Source organism: Artemia sp. Qi Xiang Cuo, chromosome 10, assembly GCF_049724085.1.
Source record: "Artemia sp. Qi Xiang Cuo chromosome 10, ASM4972408v1, whole genome shotgun sequence".
Taxonomy (NCBI): domain Eukaryota; kingdom Metazoa; phylum Arthropoda; class Branchiopoda; order Anostraca; family Artemiidae; genus Artemia; species Artemia sp. Qi Xiang Cuo.
Window position 1 is genome coordinate 61,095,835 of NC_142803.1, and position 27,427 is coordinate 61,123,261.

At 34.5% G+C, this 27,427-nt stretch overlaps 1 protein-coding gene across 8 annotated transcripts; it reads right to left on the reverse strand.

Annotated features, from left to right (window-relative positions):
• Positions 1-641: 641 nt before the first annotated feature.
• LOC148947986 (uncharacterized) lies at positions 642-27,314 on the reverse strand. Of its 8 annotated transcripts, none has more exons than XM_089095634.1 (3): positions 27,183-27,314; positions 13,513-13,697; positions 642-2,439 (listed from the first exon to the last, which is right to left on the reverse strand). In XM_089095634.1, exons 2-3 carry the CDS (start codon positions 13,589-13,591, stop codon positions 1,409-1,411), a joined length of 1,110 nt encoding a protein of 369 aa, XP_088951760.1. In that variant the 5' UTR covers positions 13,592-13,697; positions 27,183-27,314; the 3' UTR covers positions 642-1,408. The 8 variants fall into 8 exon arrangements, 6 of the variants coding, with proteins under 6 accessions (XP_088951760.1, XP_088951758.1, XP_088951759.1 ...); XM_089095632.1 differs by having other exon boundaries at positions 27,098-27,308; XM_089095633.1 differs by having other exon boundaries at positions 27,079-27,308.
• Between the last annotated feature and the right edge of the window lie 113 nt (positions 27,315-27,427).

Here is a 27,427-nt window from a genome sequence, read left to right on the forward strand (position 1 = left end):
CCTTCCAGATATATTCTAGGGTAAATTACATTTATTTTACATATAGCCTGCAGCAAATTCAAATAATATTTCTACATCTCTTCCTTTTAGTCTTGACCTAAGCGTTGCTCCTGCAACACTTTCACCAGTAATCCGATAAAAAGTTGTTGCAAAACTTCCTCTTACCTGTCCAACGTAAATCTAGTTTCCTTAAGGTGCAATGTCTTCACGCTTATTATCATAGCAGTACTACCTCAATTATAAGTTAAACTCAATGTTATATATTTCAATGCTTTAATATGTACCCCGAGAAAAAAATCTGAAAACTTTCTTGTTGCTGATGCAAACAGAGCATTACCACACTGCTTAAAGGATGACTATTCTAACTAAGCCTGAACTATTACTTAGACCAACTGTTACAACTATTTAAACAGGTACTGTTCCTAAAAACATTAGTTCCTTACAATTACATGTTCTGCCTATTGATATGTTTCACTATATGTTTCAACCAAGCAAAAACGAATCCAGCAGTTGAAATTCAGCTCTCTGTTGGAAGAGACATGGCCGTACCAAAGAAATTTGGTGTCAACTACAATTATTATAAGGTAAGCTATTTTAATATTTTTTTTTTTTATTTGGCAACCTTGAAGATGTAAAAATGTGTAGACCTAATAGAAAATCTTGAAAAACCGTATTTGAAAAACTGCAAAATATAAGAAAAGTAAAAAAGAGAAAAAAAATGCAAAAAGTATAATTTATTAGAAAAACTGTCAACCAAGGTTTGCCTTGGAACAGGCATGTTAATTGAGGGGGAGGGTTTTTCAAAAATACCTTGTTTTGGTAGTTTCACTGAAAAGCCTTTTTGGTATCTTTATGGAAAAAAAGAGAAAAAAAACAACAGTTCGCTAATTCGAAAAAGAACAGAAATCTAATTTAAGAAAATTCGCTTTCCTAAAAATAGGAATAAAAATGAAAATAATAACTCATTCCTCTAATCATGCCTAGAATGTAAACATTATGTGTAGAAAGTGAGGATCTAATACAACTGAGAAGCTACAATTAATTATTTTTACAATCTGCATGCTCAAAAGGGATCAATTTTTCAAGTTTAGTCTCTTTTGTGTACAGGATTTTTTTTTTACACAAGTGAAAAGTTTTTTCCAGCGCATATCACTTAACAAGATATCCAATTTATGTTCGACACTGTGAGTTTCTCACATTCAGCAAAAATCAAAAGGTAGTTCTCTAGCATAATTTCTATTTAACAGAAAAATATTGGATAGAATTGAAATTTTTCACATTCATAGCATCCCAAAAGTGTTTTCTCTGCATTATCTCTTTGGTGTTTGAATAGATTGAAACCTGAAACACAGTTTTGGGTACAAAAATTACATTGCTAAACCTTCTACCCAGTGTGAGTTATTTGGTGCTAATTAGCTGTGATTTTTTTTTTTTTTTTTGCATAGTACCCAGTATGCATTCTTTGGTGTCTAGATAAATCAGAGATAACATAGAAACGTCTTTCACATAGTTGACACTCAAATGGCTTTTCCCCAGTGTGTGTTCTTTGGTGTTTAAATAAGTCATAGTTAGTAGTGAAAGATTTGTCACATACTTGACACTCAAAAGGTTTTTCCCCAGTATGCGTTCTTTGGTGGATGCGTAAACTTGCATACCTGGTGTATCGTTTTTCACAAACTCGACACTCATATAGTTTTTCTCCATTATGCGTTATTATATGTGTAGATAAATCTGAACTAGACGTGAAGCTCTTTTCACGCACTTGACATTCAAATGGTCTTTCTCCAGTATGCGTTCTTTGATGTTTAGAAAAATCAGAACTAGTAGTGAATCGTTTTTCACATACTTGACACTCGAATAGCTCCCCACTATGTTTTCTTTGATGATGTTTATAAAAATCGGAACTAGTAGCGAATCGTTTTTCACATAATCGACACCCATAAGGTTTTTCCCCAGTATGAGTTCTTTGATGTTTAGAAAAATCAGAACTAGTAGTGAATCGTTTTTCACATACTTGACAATTGAATGGATTCTCTTCAGTGTGAATTCTTCTGTGTAAAGATAAAGCAGATTTACTTATATAAGCTTTCTTACATATTTCACACTCGAATGGTTTCTCCCCAGTGTGAGTTCGTATATGTACGGATAAAGTAGAACTGCGAGTGAAAGCTTTCTGACATATATCACATTCAAAAGGTTTTTCCATAGTATGATTTCTTTCTGGTGGCAACACTTTTCCCGAAAAACTTGACTCTTGAACAGGATTTTCATTTTGTGTGATATTATCTTCGGCAATTTCGCAAAGCTCAATCGCCAGTCCATGATCGAAATCAAAATCTGTTTCTTGCTCAATATATACATTGGTAGAACCTGGCACAAAAGGTGCTCTGTAATCTTGTTTTGCTTGACAATCTTGGAATACCAAGTCCATAGTGATATCTAGAAGAAAAAATTATACACATTCACAGAAGCGAGGGGAGAGAGTTAAATCCCTGGTTGATAGTTAAAAATTTTAGGCAAAGCAGGAGGTGGCATGAATACATTCATTAAAATTATAGCCATTATCAATTCAAAATATTGGACATTGTAAGTATATGGAAGAAAAAATATAATTTGAAAAAATCTAAATATTTTTCTTATTAAGTTGCTTGTAGATTACCTACTCCTTGTGCCAAACACCCAGCTGTAAATCGGACCTGTATTTAAAATGTCTTGCAATTGAAAATTCGTTCAAAATTATTGAGGTTCTGGGCGCTTTTATTGCATTTAGTTTAAGCTTCATTGAGTCTCTCAATCAATCAATCAATCAATCAGTTTATTAATACTAAAAAAATAATTACTTAACATAAAGTAATTACAAGCCCAAGGCACTTAGCTTGTAATGGGCCAACAAAACAAAATGAAACACTCTCAAAGGTCACTATTGAAATTAAAAATCCCTTTATTATAGGGCTTCTCAGCCTTTTCTTGCCCCTACCCCCTAAAAATTGCTATAAAACCAAAGTAACATCTTTACAACACAGAAATCACTGTGTATTTGGTTCTAGATTCTTCTATAAGAATACTAACCTCAACATGCACAGAAGACACAAAACAAAAAAAGCAGTTAAAAAAATGATATCATTTATGAATAACTTAGGACAGGAGTTAAGTTTAGTCTTGAGATGCCTCATACATGCACTTTCAAGGGGAAAGTATATCATAGGCAACGCAATAGATCTGCCTACGTAAAGAGAAATATGTGCGTACAATGTATTATTATTATTATTTTCAGAGACCAGAGCAGACCGTATCAGACCATATCAAAGACGTTGTTGTAGAAACTTGAAGAAGGGTTCATTCGATAAGAAATTGAAAGGACTAGTGCACTTTTTAATATCCAAAAGTTATTGGAGGGAAACTAAACCCCCTCCCACACCCACCATTTCCCCAAACACATTCAATCAAAATTTTGAGGTAGCCATTTTGTTCAACGTAGTTGAAAGATCCGGAATTAATTCTATGAGGATGGCACCCCCCCCCCCCAAAGCCCTCAAGGCAAGGGTTATAAGTTATGTCCTAGGGGTAAATAAAGTTTATATAGAAAGGGTAATCGCTTAAACTTAATAGGGCGCAAATTGGATTGCTAGTCAGGAGTTTTAGTGCCGTTATTGAGATTTAGAGTGATCAGACAGTGGATACCCCCCGCACACCCCGAATTTTCCCGAAATGTGTCTGATAGACATGTTGAGAATGTTGTTGGAGAGACTTCAAAAAGAGCTCATTCGACTGAAAGGACTACTGCCCTTTTAAGTCAAGTGATTGGAGGGCAACTAATCCCCTCCCAAGCCCACCATTCCCTTAACACATCCAACCCAAATTTTGAGACAGCCAATTTTTCAACGTAATTGAAAGGTACAGAGATTATGACTTTTAGGATGACACCCCCCCCCCACAGCCCACAGGGCAAATGTTATGAGTTATGCCCTGGGGGCATGTAAGGTATATAGAAAGGGCTAGTAAATACTCCATACTGGGCTCATTTGATTAAAAATCAGATATTCTAGTGCCCTTTTAAAGATTCAGTGATCAGAGGGTGGATACATCCCCCCACAAACACCTCGTATTTTCCCGAAATACATGTGGTAGAAATTTTGAAATGGGCATTTGTTGGCGTAGAAACTTCGAAAAGAGCCAATTCGATCAGAAATTGAAAGGGTTCTATTTAATAGTGGATAGCGATTGGAGGACAATTAACCCCCTCCCATACCCACCGTTTCCTCAAACACATCCGAACAAATTTTGAGATAGCTATTTTATTCAACGTAGCTGAAAGGTCCGGAAATTATGTCTTTGAGGATGACCACTCCCCTACAGCCCTCAGAGCAAGGGTTGTCAAGGGGGCTTACTGAATTGGTAATCAGAAGTTCTAGTGCCCTTTTTAAGATAAAAAGTGATCAGAGGGTAGATGCCCCCCACAAACACACACTTCATACTTTCCTGAAATGCATCTGATAGAAATTTTGAAATTGCCATTTGTTGCCAAATAAACTTCGAAAAAAGCTAATTCGATAGAAAACTGAAAGAGTCAGTGCCCTTTCTAATAATTCCAAGATTTCTAAAAAATTCCCCGGGTCTTTCCAGCCTTAAAACCTTCTTACCCATTTAGTAACCTCAATTCTTACGGACCTGCATCTGTTTTACCAGCCTTCAGTAAAGCCCTTGAAAGGCTTATTCTATGAAGAATCAAGTGGTTTATTGAAATTAATAATCTTTTCCCAAGTGAACAAACAGTGAACAAGCTTCAAAAAAGGACATGGCTCTATGGATAACATCATTTGCCTTGATATTGATGTTTGTAATTCTCTTAAAACCAGACAGACCACAATGGCAGTCATGTCTGACTGGTCAGATGCCAATGGACATCTAGTCCATGATAAACTAATTGATCTTTAAATTAACCTGAATTTTCCAGACTCTTTCATAAAATTCATGAAGTCCTTTTTCAGTGATAAAAGTTTTTATGTTCAAGTTAATGAGTATAGGGGAGAGCCGAGTCCCATTACTAGAAGTTTTCTTAAAGGAGCAATTTTTAGTCCCCTTCTGTTCAATTTGTATGTTTCAGAATTTCAATTATATCATTTATTGTTTGGCAATTATGCAGATGATCTGATTATTAGGAAGTCTGGAAAGGATATAGTACTTCTTTAAAACCTCATTTAACAGGATATAAAATTATTTCAGGAATTTTTTTCAACTTTTGGTCTTCCAATTTCAATTAGTAAAACCAAAGCCATTATTTTTGCTAATTGCTCAAGTCAAATATTCCCAATCAACTTCACATATTCTTTAGTGATACTCCATATTGCACCTCAGTGAATCTACTTGGCCTTTGGATAGATTCCAAAATGTAATGGCATGTACATATTAATTCTTTGAAGTCCATGATCATTCGGAAACTTAGTGTTCTAAAGAGACTTGCTGGAAGTAAATGTGTATACCAGCCTAAAGTTATTTTGGATTTTCATAAATTATATGTCCTTTCTAATCTAGAATATGATATCAAATTCTTTTCATTTCGTTCCCCATCTGCATTTAAAACCTTGGAATCTTTACAAATTCGTATTCCTTTGAATTTGCACAGGCATACTCATCTTTCTAAATTAAAACAACTGTCTGGTTTGGTTTCCCTAAGTGAAAAAACTTCCAATCAAAGAAAAAATACTTCTCGCGAATTCAAGCTTATGGAAGAAAGCATGTTGTGTACAATCATACCTTCACTGTGAAGGCAGCTTGCAACAACAGCCATTCATCTTGGAATCAGTTTCAACTGGAAGTCCCAAATTAGAGTCAGTATCCCCCTCCTGTGCACCCCTTTACTGACACTCCACCATGGGAAATGATTCCACCTATTTGTCAAGCAGAACTTATCCCAATGAGTAAAAACCAAATTCCCAATAATGAAAGCCAGACTATTCTGGCAGAACAGATTTCGAAGTTGTAATCTTATCAGAGGAAAATCTATTCGGATGGATCTTTTCAGGGTAAGAGAACTGGAGCAGGAGTATGTGTTCCATCACTGGAGCTTAACCTTTTCTTAGCCTCTTCCTTTGGGATCTTTCATTTTGTCAGCTGAATTATGTGCCATTCGCTTGGTCCTAGATGTTCTCATAAATTATAGCATCTTAGATGAGGATGTTCTTTGCCTCTCTGACTCCAAATCGGCAATACTGTTGCTCAAAACAATTAATAGAATTGCCAATGATAAGGACTTATTCAACATTAGAAGACAGCTTCTGAACCTTGAGACTAAAGGCAACCAAGTTTATTTCCAACATATTCCAAGTCATAAACGAATCAAATATAATGATACTGCTGATTTATTGGCATTCAAGGCTTCTTTGTTAAATCCAAGTCTCCCCTCTGACCTCAATTCACAAGATATTATTAGGCAAAGATCTAATGTTAATCACTGTAAATTAATTTTATCTCCTTTTCATACTAGATTCAACACAGTGCTATATTACCATCTGAAATCGGGTGCCCTTCTTCTCAATAGTTTGTTATTTAATTGGAAGCTACATCACACTCCTCTATGCCGGGTCTGCTTCTCAACTGATGAAAGCATGACTGTCATAATGAAAGCATGACTATCATGATGAAAGCATGACATTCCAGCATGACTTATTTGATTGTCAGCCACTGAGCGTGGAGACTATTTCCATTAAACACCACTGCTACATGGCTAATATTCCAAATACCTACACTGTAGTCCTTAATTCTAACCTGCCTTGGCACGTGGATAGAAAGATTTTTAAGGCATCTATTTATACTTTAAAGAAGAGACAAATTGATTAATGATTATTAATGCAGTATGAAGTCATTGAAAAGAGGGGTTATTCATCATTTGTTTTGGAGAGTGCAGAAAAGAACAGGAGTGAGTGCAAAAAACCGTATTGGCACGGCTGGCCTATAGGTCTTAAACTGCTGAGGATAGGAAACTCAAGTACCCGAACTTCCCACAACCCATCATTAGAATTAAGAACATTAATTGTTATTGTTGGTTTTTTAACTGATAAGAAGACTTGCTCTAATGAGGAGGACAAATGGATTTCTGAATATCCCATCATATTTTTTGGAGAGTTTGAGAGGTGAAAGGATTAATTGGTAGTTCATATACCCTGAAACAAATTTTTGGAACTGGAACTTGTTCAATATTCAATATTAATCCTTCATGCAGTACAAAATATAATCACATACGGAACAAGTACTGACAAAACCTATCCTCTCCACACAAAAAAAGTGACCCTTTGTCTGCGTCTCCGGAGACGATTCCATACCTATGCGAACCTGGCGACTAAATTTTACTTGTTCCGTACTTTGATAATCACCTACGGAACCGGTTCCGTAGGTGATTATGCTTTGATCAGATGTGTTCTGAATTAAAGAGACGGATCCTGATATAAAGCTTGTGATTAGAATTAGGACAATGAAAAAATGAGGGTGCTTTATTGCGGAGCATATTTAAATTAATGCCTTCTATTTTGAAATAGTTTCACCCTACCCTATTAGATTTTATGTGATGCTTACCGACACCCATTTATCACGCCTATATTTACGATTTGAGAGTGCTACGCGTAAATACTCGTATATCGAATGGAAAATTGTTTTGATTATTATAATTGTATTCATCTTCCTCTAATCTATCCCTTTTTCTCAATGTTATTGACGTCAAAACTTGAAAATATGATAATTTATTTCAAAAGTATTTATTTTTCCTGTCATTGTATGACAACTGGATTAAAGAAATTAGCCGCGCAAATTGTATTGATAGTATTTGATAGAATTTACTTTTATTTAATTTGGTTCAGAACCGTACGAAATTTACTTCTTGTGTGTCCCCTAGGTTCCTTGATTGGAGGCCGGGAAATGCTGATATACGCCCACTATATTCTTCGGAAGGAAAGCAAAAAGAAGCACACACATATGGGATGCTTTGTTTCATGAGCAGCTTTTACATGTATTTTTATTGTTGTGTGCTGCAAAATTAATTATAGTATGGAGCACTCGTCAACTGATTCAGATTTTTTTTCCGTTTCGCACAAATTTAGCTCGCTTTTCAGAGCTTATTTGAAACCAGATTAGTCCTGTATACGAATAATACGAAACAGACGAATAAAAGTGTACTTTATTTGGAATGAAAGTAGATCATCAACGTAAAGACAATGATTTCCTCTCCTTACATACCGAAATAATTTGCGATGGTTACTTACAGTAGACCTGCAAACCTTAAAGAAATTCCAATTTCCAGACTGGAAATCTATCTGTAGTTCCAGGCAGTAATTGTTGCTTTGATAGAAGCTCATAAAATAATGGAAAGAAAAATGAAAACGACGTAGTTTGTTGTAAAACAATTTCGTTTGAAAATCAGTATGCTATTCTCTAGAGTTCTTTCACTTCTCCTTCGAAGCGTTTACGGATTTTCTCGTGGAATATCATCGCTACTTGCGGATCGAAGAAAAAGCTAAAAAGCAAAAAAGACTAGGGGGAATTACTATTGATTAATAAAACAAACATATGACTTTCTTGTGAAAAATACTACCCCGAAACATTGGAATGAGTTTCAAGAACAGTTAGGATAATGATAATCTTGATCAGAAGTGGGTTTGCAGATGTGGGTTAATGGTACAAGCCCGCTGTATTAATAGTTCTTCCAATTTTTTCTTTTCTTTAATTGCAGCAGAAAATAAATAATCCCAACTTATTAAATCGCTGAATGATTTTCCATTCCAAAATCATAATTGGCAATCATTCCATAAAATATTTTTCATTTCTGTAAAAGAGTTTTAAGAGAATCGAGAATCGCTAAAAGTACTATTGCTTTAGAAAAATTCTTTTTAGAATAATCCAAAAACGTTTTTAGCTAAATTCAAACAATATAAGAACAAATAAATATGGTTAACCACGGAATAAAAAATATTTAAAAGTAAATGCTTTTAACTTAGCTGCTTTTATTTTTTCCGCATAGAGCACTTCTTTCCATCTTCTGGTTTTCAAATTTAGTGATGTAGAAGATACGTATTCGATAAAATAATGTACAAAACACTCGCGAGGAAATAAGTCACACAAAATTGGGATTAACAGTTGGGACGCTCTTTCTCATGCTCGCCGTATGATTCCCTCGTTCCAGAAGTGCTTCATTTCAGTCTGGATGATGTACTCTAGTTTTTTCAATACTCAATCAAGGAGATTGCAGGAACAAAAGGTCTGAGAAGTCTGAATTGGCTTCTTCATAAGCTTTCATCCGCATGAAATCAAACACTGAATCAAAAAGAGAAATACCTGATTCAAATAACCCAGTTCTACACTTATCACACGAATGCTTTTCCAGAATCTTTTTCGCAGGAAACCCCACTACGTATGCAAAATTTGATTCCTCTGTTAAGGTGAGAACCTCAACATTCTCATCAAAATCAAACTCGTGAGGCTCATGGATATCGCTGCTATCACGTCGGTCTTGCACAATTCTTTTTGCATGAGGGTTAACTGATGAAAAAACTTCGGATAAAAGAGATTGATGGAAAGAAAGTGCTTCACAATTCCCCGTCGAATTTGAAAAAACCGAAAAGCTTCTACACATTGCTTGTTTGTAAAGGCAGGAGAATTGCGACGTGGTAGGCTTATCGTTTAAACCCCCAGAGCGTCGTAGTAAGCCGTAGAAATGCTGTAGACTATCATGGTTAAGTCTCCTCGTACAAACATATTTAAACCCATGCTTCATCAAATCTTCTGATAGACCGAGGATGGCAGAAATAGCCAGCTGCAATCCCTCTATGCAATAGATTGTTTTCCCAACATCTTTCCCAACACTATTAACAAATTTTAAATCGCCTAAAAATGAACTGGCCGACTTCAAAAACTGGCATGATGCGCTTTCCCTACAAATTGGGCGTCTATACATTTTTTTCTAAAAATCCAAAAAAATTAACGCAGTCGAACAACTTATCAAAGAAATTTACAACCTTTGCTGTTCCTGCGGCTTTCGGATGTAACAAACCTTTACTCACGTAAAAATTGATCCCAGTATACACTGAGTGGCTGAAAACATGAGTAGCGACTTTAACCCTCGTTTTGTCGAGATTTGTAGAACATATATTACGCTTTTGATGTTTCGGCACTGTCCTAAATCGATGACATTGATCCACCTTGAAAAAACACACAATGTCTCTCCAAGACGCCTGCCACTGCTTACTTAAAATGATATCATACTTTAAGAGATTGTTTCGGACACTTTTCAACAAGTGAGGGGGGTCGTAAATGAAATACACTTTTTCACCATTTCTAAGAATAAAAGGAATTTTTTTCTTGACGTCGAGATCCTTTTTTAATCCTCGGCAGTTTCCACCCTGGTCTGAAATTATTGCCTTTACGGCCATCCCTACCTGTTGACACCTATCTATCGCCTCAAAAATAACATTTCTTAGTTTCTCACCTTTGAGGCCTGAAACAATATAAAAATACGCAAGTGGTTGTTTCCAGTGCTTTTTTAGTCCCTGCAACATGACCACTGTAGCGTATTTGAAGGGTCCTAACGAACCAAGTCCTTCTACCTTATCACGGCTACAATCATACTGCAGTCCAGGTTTTAGAGACACATCGTAAACGGCAATGGTGCAAAATCTTTCTGTTTCACCCATTCCTTCAGTTTTTAGCTTCAGCATATCAAAAACACTTTCTTTAAAACCTTCTACCACCTCAATACTCAAAAGGCACCTCTGTAGGGTACGCACCGATGGAAGGTAAAAAATTTTCTCACGAAGCAACTTTTTGAACCCGTTCGGAGATAGGAAAAAAACACCAAGCCCGTTGTTTTTTCTTCCACAGTAAATCGTCTTTTTATCATGGATCTTCTAATTTGGCACTTAAATATAGAAAGCGCGATTCCGGATAGGTGACTCTCAACAAAATGTAACGCTTCTTGTTCGGATTGAAAACCTGTCTTCGCATTTTTTATTTTACTTTTGAGCGTGACCTTTTAGATCGTTTTATTTTCTTCTCTTGGCGCTTTATTGTCCAACTTAATGCCAGCTTTCGTGGGGTATATTTCCTCCCGTTGGTTGACTGATTTGTATTGGTTGATGTTGGAGATGAAAATATTGCATGGTTGGTAATATCAATTTTTGCATTTCTTGCATTTCTGGGTGTGCTTAAAGTTGGTCCGTTTGTTTTGCGACTAGTTTTTGGCGTACCTATCTGAGCTTGAGACGAGGCTTGGGATTCGGGAGCTGATCTACCTAAAAAAAAAGAAAGAAAACTGGGTTGAGCAAAGAGAAATGTACAAACACTTATCGAAATATCCTCTTTACTTTCCATTTCAAGTCCCCTATCGAAACTTTTAACACTAGAAAACTAACAAAGCCATAGGCATATTAATTAACAAAGCATTACTGACTCACAAAATATCAGAATAAATCACAGTGCCTCAAAGACATTATATTCTATACCTGTCTCACTTTCTGCACTATTTCTTATCTCCTATCCTATCCTCCTATGAAGCGCAGAGAACGCAGAACTACTTATTAAAATATAGAACAAATGCAGGATAAGCAAAGATATTTACGTTTATATATATATATATATATATATATATATATATATATATATATATATATATATATATATATATATATATATATATATATAAGAGATGGATGGATATTGTAGGATCGCTGCACTACTAATGCGACTAAAAAATGAAATCTAAAAAGTAAGACTGATAGAAGGGACTTAGCTCTAAATTAGTGAGCGAATAGTCAGAGAAAACACCTAACACTAGGGTATTTCTGTAAGCAAATTGGGAAAGGCTACACATTTGGGTACATGAACAAGACAAAAAGGAATACAGTATGAAACCAGGGGGTAAATTAGGGGGGGGAGGGGTAGAACTATAGCAACAATTTACGGGCCTTAATCTTACCATGTTCGTTGTCAGAACCGATAGCAGCTGCTAGTTCAGATGTCAAAGCCGAACACAAGATATCACTTGGGAGGTCAAGATTGGCAAGAGCTTTATTAGATCAGTGGTCACGCTCACCCAGTCTTCCAATTTAAATACAGCATCACCTTGAAAATAAAAATGAAATACTGGAATATCATCCTGAGTATTGACAAGATTGCATTCTTTCAATGCTCTTTCTTTCAATGCTCATTCCTTTAATTACTCTTTCAATGCATATAGAATCCAGGGACTTTCCCTCCATCAAATCACAGAAAAAAATAATGGCAAAATAATGAGCGGTTATATTCAAAATAGCTTTTTTTTTGTTTCTAAGTGTTAATTATGTCTTTTTCATAAAGTAGGGAAAAAGAGGAAATAACTGGCTGTAAATGAGCATGAGCAATAACGAGCACTATTAGATTTATTAACTAATTTACTAAACAAGACTTACCACTAAGATTAACAAATTCAACGGAATTCAGGTTGAGTGAGCTGCTACCGATGTCAGTGAAGGCAATGTCCCCTATAAGAGTGGAAAAAACTTATTGTTATTGCTGCGACATATCTTATCTACTCTAATTTACTTCTATAAGAAAGAAGAAAAGAAAAAACGATGTACGAAGAGGAGAGAAGAGAAGTAGAGAAGAGAGGGAGAGAGGGGGAGTGGTGAGGTGTGTAGAAGTTATATCGCATAAAGGCTCGACTGAATATGCAGGTAGGCGCAGTGCAGCACTGAGCCGTGCTCTAAATGCTCAGATAAGCTGAAATATTCAAATAAATAAAGAACTACAAGTATGTTAGCAAAAAAAACTAACTATACACGTAAGGTCCGGATTCAATGTCAAAGGTACAAACGCACATTTCTTTTGTAAGGTGCTTTGAACACAAATAACAATTCTAGGTTAGTAAAGTATTCCTATGGTTAAATTGAATTCTACAGAATGCTATGTCAGAGACACTTTTTCACAAAAATCAGGAGGGAGAGGAAAAAAACAAGCTGTTAATGAGCAAAAGTGGTACTTTTTCATTTACTAAGTTAACTAACTAATTAAGCACTTACCACTAACATTCACAACTTCAAACAAAATCGGGTTGTACTGGTTGCTATTGATGTCGGTCAAGGCAATGTCACCAGTGCAGAGAGTCACCAACTGAAATAAATACCTTGTCTTCAAGAAGTCGGATAATAGTTGGTGCATAATAATGTTGCCTGAACCCTCCAAACCTGGCTTGTTAAACCAGCTACAAACATTTATTTGATTAGGTCGCGAATCTATTTTAGCGAATCTCAAGCAAAAGCTTATCCTTGGCGTACAGTACTTAAAAAGAGGAGGGAGGGATGCACTTTTTCATCCTCCCAAAGCTACCATCTTGTAATAGCTGATACCTCAAAGGTTAAAAATTAAGCAGATGAAACCGAGAGACCTTTTTTTTCGTAGGAAAATAAATGGATTACTTTCCCCATGGATCCCATTTCCCTGACTTTCTCACCCAACTACACCACTGATAGCTAATGAACATACATAAAGTCTTACTTTGACCGTCACCGACTAAAATAAACGGGATGGCGTTTGGCTTCAAGACTTTGTTTAGCTTAGTAATATCTGCTGCCATAAAATGCTCTTCCTTGAAATGCCTCGTGCATATGAAGAGTCTTTTTGCCCCTTTCGGATTTTCCAGCAAATCCTCACGTTTCAAAGCTCTGAGCCATTCTTCCCGTCTGTAAAAAAAAAAAAAAAATAACAAGTAGTCAGATTTGGTTTGTTCGTGCCAGTTCAGTCCTATCCAAAAGTAATGCCCCGCTTCACATCGGATATTAGAATTAGAGCTACATTGAAGAGAATCCAATTTCCGCCACCAAGAGCCAATATCATCGATGTTAAAAAAAAGCCAATAATTCAGAAGATACAGAGTTACATTTTTTTGTCTTTTTTTTAGAGACTATTAATAAGAAAAAGCATAAACCGCCAGAATGCGGGAAAAAAAATTCCAAAAGAATGGTCTTTCTTATGAGGAAATGGAAACAATAAACAAAAAATATAGTGTCTAAGACGAAACTTGGATTTCGAGAGGCTTAAAACGTGCTAGTTTTTTCTGCATAACTTTTTTGTGCTTTGAAACTTCGAAATATTGGAGTTTACCATTAAAAGCTGCGCCTTCCGATAAATTGACCATAAGTTTGGGGGTAAGTAGCCAAAGTATTTGAAATTGAGCTATAATACAGCTGTGATTTTCCGGTCATTTATCGTCTTTATAATTATTGTAAATTGTAAAAATCTTTCCCTTAATCTTTTTTGTTTGCTCACGATTTTTCACTGAGTAGGCTACAACCTTGAATTAGCCCAATAAAACGTATATAACTACGGCCCATTTCCAGATTTCTCATTAGCCTATAACCTAAAGCCTAGACTAGTTCAGTATTTTCTAGTTTTCGGCTCCCTCGTAGTTCGGGTCTAGGCCCCGGGGTCCTATCCCGAATCCCTCCGTCTCCTCGAAAAGTTTGTTTTATAGAATCTAGGGGATTAAAGGAATCCCGCCATTCTGGAATTTTCTAAATTTATATTTTGATAGTTTACAACATTGAATTCTAAGTAGATCATAGTATTTTTGTTTCTTAGCTATCTCATTATGGTACTAAAATAGAATTTTTCTGAAGTTTGAAAAAAAACAAAAAACGTTTCAAAAATTTAATAGCCTACCTGTTATTTGGCAGGGCAAGTAATTTTACTCCTTTTCCTTTTGCATTTTCTCGATTAATATCACACCCTTCGAAAAAGCATCAAACGCTCATTCTGGTTATTAGCCGGCAGCACTTAATAATAATCAGTTTTACAAGCACAATACTTCTTCTTCATATCCATATCGCACGATTTACTCTTTAATTTCAACCTGCTAATATTCGATAATTTCCTGGTCACTCGTCGCCTGAATCACACTTAGCATAATTTATTGGCTCGGAGCAATTAAGTTGTACAACATTTTCCCTCTAGAGGCGCTGAGGTACGCGGGGTCACTTTTGGAGAGTTTTGTCAGTACTTGTTCAGTATGTGTTTATACTTTGATGCAGTAGTTTAATTGTTTATCTTGAATCTGCTGTTAGCCAAACTATCCAAGAGTGATACAAGGATGGTTTCAATCTGTTTTTGTTGCATTGGAATGTGTCATGTCTTCATTTCTCTTATTGGCTTCTACAGCAATAAAATATATTTGTTATTTATACTTTATGTGATACAAGTCAAGCAATAAAAGTGAAAATTTTAGAATAAATAGTTGGAAAGGATAAATATGACAAAATAGGATAATTGATCTTGAGAAAGATGATCTTACTTGTAAGTCAACAAATAATAATTTGAAAGATTGAAATTAGAAAGGCTGAGTTGTTTAAATTATTTCCCAGACAACTTAATAGATTTAGTCATTACTGAAATATTCCAAATACGCTATTTTAATAAACGCCCCTCTTAACTTTCCCTGAAAATTCTAAAATAAAACTCAAAATTATTTTCAACAAAATGGCCCAGAAAAAAATTGATCGAATTTCTTTAATAGTTATGAATGGTAGAATGAATGTGTCATTTCTTTTATTGGTTTCTATAGTGAAAAGATTAATTTAATATTAATACTTTATGAGATACAAGTCAAGCAATAAAAGTGAAACTTTTAGAGTAAATGGATCTTTCAAGAAAGATGCTCTTATATGTCAATCAACAAGTAATAATTTGAAAGGTTGAATAATTTTAATAGGCTAGTGAACAAATTAATGCCTAGCTTAGAATTTTACCTAATCAATAATACATGCATCTCTTTCCCATTCCTATTTTTTTTAAATAAGATATAAGGATTAGCATTTATTTACCCATGACAATTATTGGCTGTGTTTTCCTTCTACTACAGCGATCAGGAAATTCCATGATGATATATTTTGTTGCTCATTTTGCAATTTTTTTATTCCTTTACTTGTAAAAAACAAAATAGATTTATGATCTTCATCATTGTTGTGTAAATTTTAGATTAAACAATGTCTTTTGTGCTTTAATATCAAAAACAATCCTGCAATTTGACTGACTGATTTTATTGGCAACCAGGATATTTTATTGGCAACCAGGATATTTTATTGGCAACCAGGATATTTTATTGGCAACCACCGTTTAGCTTGACTTCCACCTAGCCAACTTTCAGAGAATGCTTATTCCCAGAAAGTTTCAATTTAACACCCATAGATGTATCAGAAACATAATAAAATCTTTTTGAAACTCTGGATGAATTTTTTTTTCAATTTAGTTCAGCATTCCACTCAGATTTCCAGGTTTTTTCAGCCAGATACCATAAGGTGCAAACATTCCCTTAAATCATAGATGAAGCTTTAATTTTAGTTTCCTTGGCCATTCGTGATATATTGCAGACAAATTATTCTTATAACCTGGGTGCACAAGCAAATTTTGATTTATTCAACATTCCTTAACAGTTTCAACTTGATAACCTTAGCTGTTAATTAGACACTGTCATTAAGCCCTTCTGATTACTCTAACAGTCCTTTTATCTTATTCAAAATCCACCTCAACATTCCCTGAAAGTTTCAGCTCAATAACATTGTCTATTTTTCAGGTATTGCAGATGCTCCTTTATGATTGCTGTAACAAACATTGTTATTTGAATTAGTTCCCAGACAAATTAATAGATATATAAGCAAATATTGCAAATAAGCATTTAGAAAATAGCAAATACTGCAAATATGCTATTTTAATAAATACCCTTCTTAACTTTCCCTGAAAGTTCCAAAATAAAACTCGAAAATATTTAAAACAAAATAGCTCAGCAAAAAGTTGATCAAATTTCTTCAATAGTTGTGAAGGGTAGGAGGAGGTATAAAAAGGGCAAAAGAGGGGGCCTGATTGGCCCCAATCACTTCCGACTCTTAGTAAAGACATTACAACATTAACTTCCAATCCCAAAGTCTCAACTATCACCTGTTCCATAGAAAGTTGCTCTAGGAGAAAAATCATTGTAAATTGATAATTAAATAATACAATGAAAGCTTATGGCTCTTTAGGTAACACTAGATCTTTAGATCTTTAGGTAACAATAGGTAACACTAAAGTATTGCCAACAATTCTCAAAATGTGATATCTTTGTTAAATCAACTTTATTTACAATTTCCTGGGTTCTATCTTGACTTTCTTCTGTTGTTTTTCAATTTGTTGGCAGATTTTGTCTAAAAATACCCCTTTTACATATAAAAATATTTTTTGGTCAAAGAAAAGCTGTCAAAACACAAGTTTTGGAGATAAAGTGTCAGCATATTTTGGAGTTCTGTCAAATTCTACTAGCAGCAGCTTATGAACTTTGTCCATACTTGGTTGGACTCTCCCCCCCCCCTGATATCTTTTCATTGTAAAATTAAAACCAACTTTATTCAGTTTCCTAGGTTCTATGCTGATTTTCTTCTATTTACACCCATTGGACCCTGCCATAGAAAAAGTGGATTAGCAAGTAGCAATGCTACTTGGCAGTTTTCAAATTTGTTGGCAGATTTCATCAAAAACAAAAAAATTATATTTACATATAAAATACTTTTTACTTAAACAAAAGCTGTAAAAACACAAGTTGTGCTTATAAAGCGTTAGCAGATTTTGGAATTCTGTGAAATTCTGCTAGCAGCAGCTTTGGAACTTTGTCCACATGTGGTTTGACCTCCTGCCCCTCTGATATCTTTCCACAGAAAATTCAAGTTTAAACCAGGATCAGATGACTTTTGGTAGTTTTTCTTTTCTTTAACTAATGCCTGCTCATTTGGAATAAAGACTTCTTCCCATTTTAAATCTGCTTGGTTCTGACTTTAAACATGTATGTCAAATTCGGACAATGTATGCCTAGTGGATGCGTTTTGTGCTACCTAGTTTAAAAATCACTAAGGTATTGTGATAAAATAAAAGGCAAAGTTGACACACAAAACCAGAATTTATAGAATTATCCAGTAAGTTTATCACAGATCATTTCTGGTCTTCATTCTAGGTGCGAACAAAAAGCTCCTCCCACTTATTTCTGCATTAGCGGGTTAGTGTGTTTTTGTCAATCAATGAGAAACGGTTACCAAGTGCATTATTCGTAATTGCGAAAGCAGAAAAAAACTTAGTGAGCCAGTCAAGTGGTTTGCAAGTGTCCCATATCACTAAGACAGTTACCAAGACGGTTACGGTTACCAAGAGCGGATCCAGGATTTTTGTTGGGGGGGGGGCTAATTTTCGACTCGATTTTCGACTAATTTTATTAATTTTTACTAAGGTTTTACTGGTTTTCAACTAATTTTCGACTCGGTCAAAATTTCAGGGGGGGGGGTCAAACCCGGTACCCCCCCCCCGGATACGGTCTTGGGTTTTACTTCCCATTCCTCTTAAATAATCTGTTCAAAACCTGTAATTTTGTCACACAAAGAGTCAAAGGGATATATGGTCCTTGGCATCTTTTTGGGCTGCAAAAAAATATTTTAATTATTTATGAAATATCCTGTATGAAATCTATGCAGATTTTCCAAACCTAAAGTACATTAAAAGAAATTAAGATGTTTAATTAATATCACTTATAGAATGGTGCATTATAATTATTGCAATTTTTCTGGTGCAATGCTACAAGGAATCACTGACTTCTCAAGAAATTTATTTCATTATTTTTGTTGAAATTTGCCATTTTAGAAGAGTTGATCATTACAAATGAATATTGCACCATTGCAAATCCATGGTTGAAAATAAATGCAATAATTAAAGCCATCACCATACAATAATGAAAATCACTTATTACATAGAAGCACTGAAATACCTCCTTTTTTTGCTACAAAATGAATAACTATTTAAAAAAATATCAACCAAGACTAGAACATGGGTTACCACAGTTTCGAAAATGGATCCTAACAAATAGACCATAAATTCCTGTATAGAAGTGTCCTTTTTATACTTTTTGTGGTTCCAAATTAGTCATTTATGACATGCTAAAAATTTATGATAATAGGACAGTCAAGAACTAATAATACTATCACCTTTCCATCCAAACTTTTTAAAGTCTTTTTTCAAATATGATAGAAACAAATTTATATTCAGATTTCAAAATTACTTCAAATCTTCAAAAAAAAATAACTCTGATTACATTAATCAAACTGTAGCCAATCAGGAAATGTCATACAAAAGCATATTTAGTATTTTGTTAAGATTCTAAGTAATCTAACTGAATCAGAGGCAATGCTGTAGCATTACCTATAGTAAAAGCCATATGGCTCCAATGTTTTATCATTATTTTTTTTTTCCCAGAGGCACTTCATATGGAAGGGATCATTGTAGAAACTTCAAAATGATTGGAGGGCAACTAGCCCCCCCCCCAAGCCCATTATTCCCCAAAAACATCCAATCAAAATTTTGAGATACCGTAGCCAGATAGAAAATATACTTTTGAGGGGGCACTCCCCCACAACCCTCAGGGCAAGACTTTTAAGTTATGCCCTGGGGGTATATAAGATTTTTATAGAAGGCGTTGTCATAGAAACTTCAAAAAGGCTCATTCGATTCGAAATTCAAAGGGCTAGTGCCCTTTTTAATAGTCAAAAGTGATTGGAGGGCCACCAGCCCCCCACCCATCATTTCCCCAAACACATCCATTCAAAATTTTGAGATAGCCATTTTGTTCAGCATAGTTGATTTCCAGATAGAAAATATGTTTTGAGGAGGACACTCCCCCACAACCCTCAGGGCAAGGGTTTTGAGTTATGCCCAGGGGGCATATAGGTTTTTATAGAAGGCATTGTCATAGAAACTTCAAAAAAGGCTCATTTGATTGGAGATTCAAAGGGCTAGTGCCCTTTTTAATAGTCAAAAGTGATTGGAGGGCAACTAGCCCCCCCCACGCCCATCATTCCCCCAAACACATCCAATCAAAATTTTGAGATAGCCATTTTGTTCAGCGTACTTGATTTCCGGATATAGAATATGTTTTTGAGGAGGAAACTCCCCCACAACCCTTAGGGCAAGATTTTTAAGTTATGCCCTGGGGGCCTTTAAGGTTTTTATTGAAGGTTGTGTTGTAAAAACTTCAAAAAATGCTCATTTGATTGGAAATTCAAAGAGCTAGTGCCCTTTTTAATAGTCAAAAGTGATTTGAGGACAACTAACCTTCCTCTCACACCCACCTTTTCCCCAAACACATCCAATCAAAATTTTGAGACAACCATTTTATTAAACGTAGTTTTAAGTTCTGGAAATTAGGTCTTTGAGGATGACAACTCCCCCGCAGCCCTCAGGGCAAGAGTTGTAAGTTATGCCCTGGGGGCATATAAGGTTCTGTATAGACAACGTTGTTGTAGAAACTTCAGAAAGGGCTCCTTCAATTGGAAATTTAAATGGCTAGTTCTCTTTTTAATAGTCGAAAGTGATTCTAAGGACACTGACACCCCTTCCACACCCACCATTCCCCCAAAGACATCCAATCAAAATTTTGGTATAGCCATTTTGTTCAACGTAGTTGAAAGTTCTGGAAATTATACGTTTGAGCAGGACAATCCCCCTGCAGTCTTCAGGGACAAGGGTTATAAGGTGGGGGCATATATGGTTCTTATGGAAGGAATGCTTGTACAAACTTCAGAGGGCTCATTTGATTGGAAATTGAAAGTTCTACTTCACTTTTAAAGCCTTAAAAGATATTGGATGGTAACCAGCTTCCCCCCCCCCTAAACCCCCTAATTGAAAGTTGAAAATTCTAGTTCACTTTTTAAGCATCAAAAGATATTGGATGGTAACCAGCTCCCCACCCCCTAAATTTTAAGATAGCTATTTTGTTAAAAATAGTTCAAAGATCATGTAACAAAAATTGCGGTGTCGATACAACCCACCAGGGCCCACGGGCAGGCGTTGTAAGTTATGCCCTGGGGGCATATATGGGTCTTATGGAAGGGATGCTCATATTAAATTCAAAGATGGATCATTTGATTGGAAATTGAAAGTTCTAGTTCACTTTTTAAGTCAAAAGAGATTGGAGGGCGCCTAGCCCCTCCCCCTCCCTCCACGACCATTTTTCCTCAAAACCATCCAATTAGAACTTTGAGATACCTGTTTTTTAGAATAGTTCAAAGACCATTTAACAAAAACTCAGGGGTCAACACAGCCCCCCATGGCCTGAGGGCAGGTGTTGTAAGTTATGCCCTTGGGTAATATATAGTTCTTATTGAAGGGATGCTCTGCCTCTAAAGCCTACTGCATCATTGGCGCTTTACTGAAAACTATATGCGTCTTGAACAGTCTTGGAAAGTATAAACAGCACCAAATTGAATATTTGATGAACAATGAAATTAATCGTTGAAAGATCCATAAGTTCAAAAATTTATTTCACTGTAATTGTATTTTTATTTTCAATACTGTAAGAACTGGAAAAGAAAATATTTTCAATATAATTCATTTTCAATTAAGTGCCAATGACATAGTAGGCTTTTGGTTTTTATTTACAGTTAAGGAAAGGGGCAGTATCCAAACTCTTGTTTGTAGTGAAATTTAATTTGTCTTGTACAACTTCAGAAAGAACTAATAAATTAAACTGAATATTTGATTTATAATGATATTAATTGCTGAAAGCTCATCACATCCAATTTTACTATAATTTTATTTGTTTTAATGTTTATAATTATTATATATAAATAATTTTAATGTTTATTTTCAATATTAAGTACAAAAGAAAATATTTGTCTTAAAATTGGTTTTCAGCAAAGCGCCAATGACGCAGTAAGTCTTAGACTTTTGCAGTGAGAGAAGGAGGTGATACCCAAACTCTGGTTTGTAGTGATTTTTGTTCGTTTCAAGCCTGATTTGCATATTCAATTTAAGTTTCAGTCGTTTTAAGATTTATTTATTAATTTACATTAATATCTACTGTATGTTTGTTTGCATTGATTGTTTATTTAATTCCTGTTTGTTTTAAGTTTTATTTATACTTCAATATGAAGATATTTTTTTTCATTTAAGCTTGATATTCATATTCAATCTAATAATTACTCACTTTAAGATCTATTTATTCATTTATATTGTTACTTGTTGTATGTTTTTGCTGATATGTTTTGCTATGTTTATTTAATTTCTGTTCATTTTGGGTTTCATTTATTCTTTAATAGTAATTTCTAGTTGTTTTGGATTTGAATTTTAAAAGGTATTTGTATCTGCTGAGCTTAAGTTTGAAATGGCCTTTACTTTTCTTTGAAAAACTTATTTTTCAGAATTTTTTTTTAATTAACATAGTGAAAAAGACCAAATTCTTTAAGTACATATTTACAATAGTCTCTAAATAGTTGCTGAATTGACAAATTTTGAATTCAAGTAAACTTGTTAACAGGAAGTCTTACAAAAAACGCAACATGTTATAAGCTCTACAAGTAGACTAAATGAACAAAAGCTTCCAAATGTCTTTCTTGTGAGCATATGTAGCACCACAAATGATTGAAAAACACAAACAAATATGTGAGGAGCTCTTTCTCCCTACTTAAGCAGTTACAAGGAGAGTGACATCAAGAGGAAACAATAAGAAGTATAAAATACAGATAACTATAAAGATATATATGATGAAAAAAGAATATAAAAACAAATAAAAAAGATACAAGTTAAAAAAATTTGTTTTCTAAACTGTTTTCCATTATTTTCTTATTATTAAATTAATCTTACTTTTCCTATAATATTTATTTATGATAGGACATGAGTCTTTTCCCAGATTAGCTTTTCCCTTTGTCTCCCAATAGTCATGATTTTGAATCATAGGAAAGCCTGTAGAATAAGCTTCCATTTTCAATTTAAAACACCATTGAGAAAGAAATTATTTTGTGTAGCAATCAAGCTTTAGCTATATCTTATCCCAACTTTTCAAACAAGAATGGATTTCATTTATCGATGTGGCTGTAGTATTTACTATTAACCAACAAACTGCCAGGAGGAAAACTGAAAATTGAATATTGGATTCATCTAGTGGTATAAGTTAGCAACAACCAAGGTAATAATACCTTGAGGGGAATGCTGTACTTCAAATAAGTTTGTGAGTCTCAGTGCTGGGTGACCCTAATAAAGACAAAGGTCCCAGTAGCCTATTCTAAAAGGGAACAGTCTCTTTAATAAGAAGAAAATAAGATTCAGGCTTTCTAATAACATTTATTTTATGAAAGTTGAACATCTGTATATCTAGTGCATAAAAAATGGCTATCTATTTAGGCAGTGCCATTGCACTGTCTAATATTAAGGGTAAACTTTCTTGTGTTAGAATATATACATAAGTCATTTAATTTATGAAAAATCATTAAAAGCCATTCTATTGAAGACAAATACAAAGTTTTCTGTAGGTCAAAAAACCAGTACCCAAATGAGCAAAATTATGTGGAACTACTAAAACTGCTAGATACATACTTGACCAGATATTGATGCTTCAACAAGCAATATAGAGGTCAAATTGCCAGGAGCCCAATGATTGGATGTTATATGGCAATCAAAAATGGGCTTTATAGCAGTATCACTTCTACAACAAGTGACCTGTAGTTTTCTGTAGGGTAAAAAACCAGTATCCAATTTAGCAAAATTATGTAAAACTAAAACCCTTGCACCTTTTTACCAAAGAGGAATTAAGAAGAATTGTATATAACAATTAAAAGCTAAAAATCTAAGCTATATATCAATATGGTTATTATTACAATTATTTAAGATAAAACACTTAAAATTATTAGTTTACTGACTTACCAAAACGGACCTGTTTTTGGAAATACAAATTGTCCTATTTTGATGTAAATATCCTTTCAATATTTCAGTTTTGTTCACATATTAACAGAAAGCTGATTTTCTTCCAGTTCTAAAAATGTAGCTTAAATTGCTAGATTTTTATTCTATACATCACAAATTTTAAATATATTTTTTTTTTCTTTTCAATTGCTTGTCAAAACAGAGACTACACTTTTAATTTATGCTGACAAATTTGTTGGTTAAAACTTCACCAAGAAGGCAGGGTTCTTGTTACTACCCTCAGGTAGCACAATGCTGTAGTGAAATAGGAGTGGTCCAAAAACCTGTCTCTATTTTTCTGAAATGCCAAAGAAAGTGGTCTTTCCCAAAAAAAGGTCTTTTACCATAGGCTTTAAAATACAAGTCTGGTGGAGCAGAATAATTGTACGTAAATAGGCTAGGGTCTAGGTTTAACTTTTGTGCTGATTTATAAGCTAAAAAAAAGAAGGAAAGAGGTCTACAAAAGAGGCTCTCCAGAAGGTGACATGCTATAAAGAAGAAAAGCATTTTTGGATACTAGTTTTTTATTTATTTTTATGGTTTCATCAGTTTATTCCTAGTCTCCACTTCTTTTGCTCTCATATAACACTAACTTTAAAAAAAGATAACCAAAACAATGATGGAATTAATGGGACTCTGCCCTGTGACTTTTGGAAAAAAAATACTTTATAAGCTTATATAGAATTATACTATCCAATCTCCTTATAATTAAAAATATTTTACTAATCTAGTTGGGAAATTGGGCCCATCCCCATAGGAGAAATCTATATTTGCCAACTAGTTCACAAGGAACATTGCCCCAGCAAATCTTTCATTTTCCAACTAGTTGACTAATAACTTCTCTACAGAAACACTTAATTTTGCCAACTAGCTGGAAACAAACATTGCCCCCCAAAACAATTCATTTTCCAACTAGTTGACTAATAACTTCTCCCCAGCAATACTTAATTTTGCAAACTAGCTGGAAACAAACATTGCCCCAGAAAACAATTTATTTTCCAACTTGTTGACTAATAACTTCTCTACAGCAATGCTTAATTTTGCCAACTAGCTGTAAATAAACATCACCCAGAAAACAATTTATTTTCTAACTAGTTGACTAGCAACTTCTCCCAGCAATATCTAGGGGGATGTTTATTTCCAGCTAGTTGGCAAAAATTAGGTGTTGCTGGGGAGAAATTTTTAGTCAACTAGTTGGAAAATAAAGTGTTTTCTGGGGCAATGTTTGTTTCCAGCTAGTTGGCAAAATTAAGTATTGCTGGGGTTAAGTTATTAGTCAGGTAGTTGGAAAATGAATTGTTTTCTGGGACAATGTTTATTTCCAGCTAATTGGCTATATTAAGTGGGTGAACTTCTTATTATTCATATTATTGACTTACAAATAAAGTAGCCTAAACATACCACTTGATGCCTTTTTTATACTAATATATTTTCTGAGGCCAACCTGACTCTTGTACATGATAATGGTAATAAGCTTACCTAAGCTATGGATGTCAGGTATTGTGTTATCTTGGAACAATAATTTCGACAGGACCTGTGCCTGTCATCATCAGGTTCAAATTTGAACCTGATGATGACAGGCACAGGTCCTGTCAAAATTATCATTCCAAGATAACACAATACCTGACATCCATAGCTTAGGTAAGCTTATTACCATTATCATGTACTTTTTTATACTCTTTCCAAATATAATAATCTTTTTGTTGGAAATGAATTCTACCCCCACCCCTATATATACCAATTCAGGGTATATATTTGCACATTAGGGGGTGGGGGTAAATTGTATTTCTTATGTAAATGAGAGGTAAGTTTTAACCCCCCCCCACCCCCCTTAGTGTTCAAATATATACCCTGAATTGGTATATATATATGAGTGAGGGTAAAATTCATTTCTGACAAAAATGACTATTATATTTGGAAAGAGCATAATAAAGGCATCAAGTGGTATGTTTACTTTATTCATAACTGAATAATATGAGTAGCAAAAATTACAATGCTGGGGAGAAATTATTAGTCAACTAGTTGGAAAATAAAAGTTTTGCTGGGGAAATGTTTCTTGTCAACTAGTTGGCAAATATAGATTTCTCCTATAAGGATGGGCAGAATTTTCTAGCCAGATGGCAAAAGTGTTTTTAATTATAAAAAGATTGGATAGTACCATTTTATATATGCTTATAAACTGATCTTTTCTAATAGTCAGAGAGTGGATATCTGAAATTAATAGCCTATTCTATAATAGGCTGTGCAGCAAGTGTCAATGAATTATATTTCTAGTAAAATTCTTCTTTAGCTACTTTTGGCTACCTTGGAATGGGTTTAGGTTAGAAAAATGAAACTTTCAGGGATGGGTCTGCAGGCTAAAGTATGTCCTGGGAAGGTATTTTGAAGAATCTATCTCCACTTCTTCTCCCTGAAATTTGCCTTTGAGGATCCTGAAATTTGCCTACATGACAGGTCTATACCCATTAATATTTCAATAAAACAACATTTTACCTTAATTTACAGTTATCAGTTTCTTTTTCTCTGGCTTTAGCTCTCAAAATGCAATTTCAGTTATTTGAGCAGAATTTTAAAATATATCAATGTTTTATTTCCAAAGTTTAGGAAATGTATTTGCATATCTTGCAAGGTTTCACTTTTATAAATCACAGATTTTTAACGGTCATCAATGGACAGAACCCTCTAGAGGGAGAAGGAGTGGAGGTAGGTACTCCAAAATACCTTCCCTGGTTCCCAGGTAATACTTTAGCCTGTAGACTTGTCCCTGGAAGTTTCATTTTTCTAACCCAGTCCCTTTCTGAGATAGTCAAAAGTAGCTAAAGTAGAATTTTACCATATTTCCTAGTTCTTTCTGATTTTTGGAATAAATTTGGGTCAATATCTACCAAATCATATTATTGAGTTAGGAATAAAGTGAATACACCATTTGATGCCTTTTTTATGCTGATTATGAATATAATAAGCATTTCTATCGGAAATGAATTTCAGCCCCCCCTATATAGGCTATACCTAACCCAACATAACCTAACCTAACATAACCCTGAATTGGCATATATAGGGGGGGGCTGAAATTAATTTCTGATAGAAATGCTTATTATATTTGTAATCAGCATAAAAAAAAGGCATCAAATGGTGTATTCACTTTAGTCCTAACTCAATAATATTATTTGGTAGATATTGACCTAAATTTGTATCAATTATTATTTTAGCTTATTTTACATAGCCTTGGGCCATGTGAGACCATTAGAGGGGGGCTGGAGATGAATTATCAAAAGTATGGGTAAAACAATATAAGCGAACAGAAATAAATATATCTAAGAGTACTTTTTAGCAGGACAATTACCTGTGATTAGGCACAGGTCAAGTAGGCTTCTGGAAGTTCTAGCCTACCCTATTGAATAAAACTGATGGTAGCTCAGTAGTCATACTTTCATTGGTTTGCATGTTTCTTTCGAAGTTTACCACCACAATGAATTTACTGCACATATAAGAAAACCCAGGAATTTATACAGGGAGTGACTGTTTGATCCAGTTAGTTGTTAATGATGCATCAATTGTTTTTATGTTCTTTTCTTAGCTAGGGTAAGAGCACAGTTGGCCGCAAACACGAAAAAGTCTTCATTTTCTCGTTAAAAAATGAGTAAAAGGCCAAACGGGCAACTGGCGGTTAACA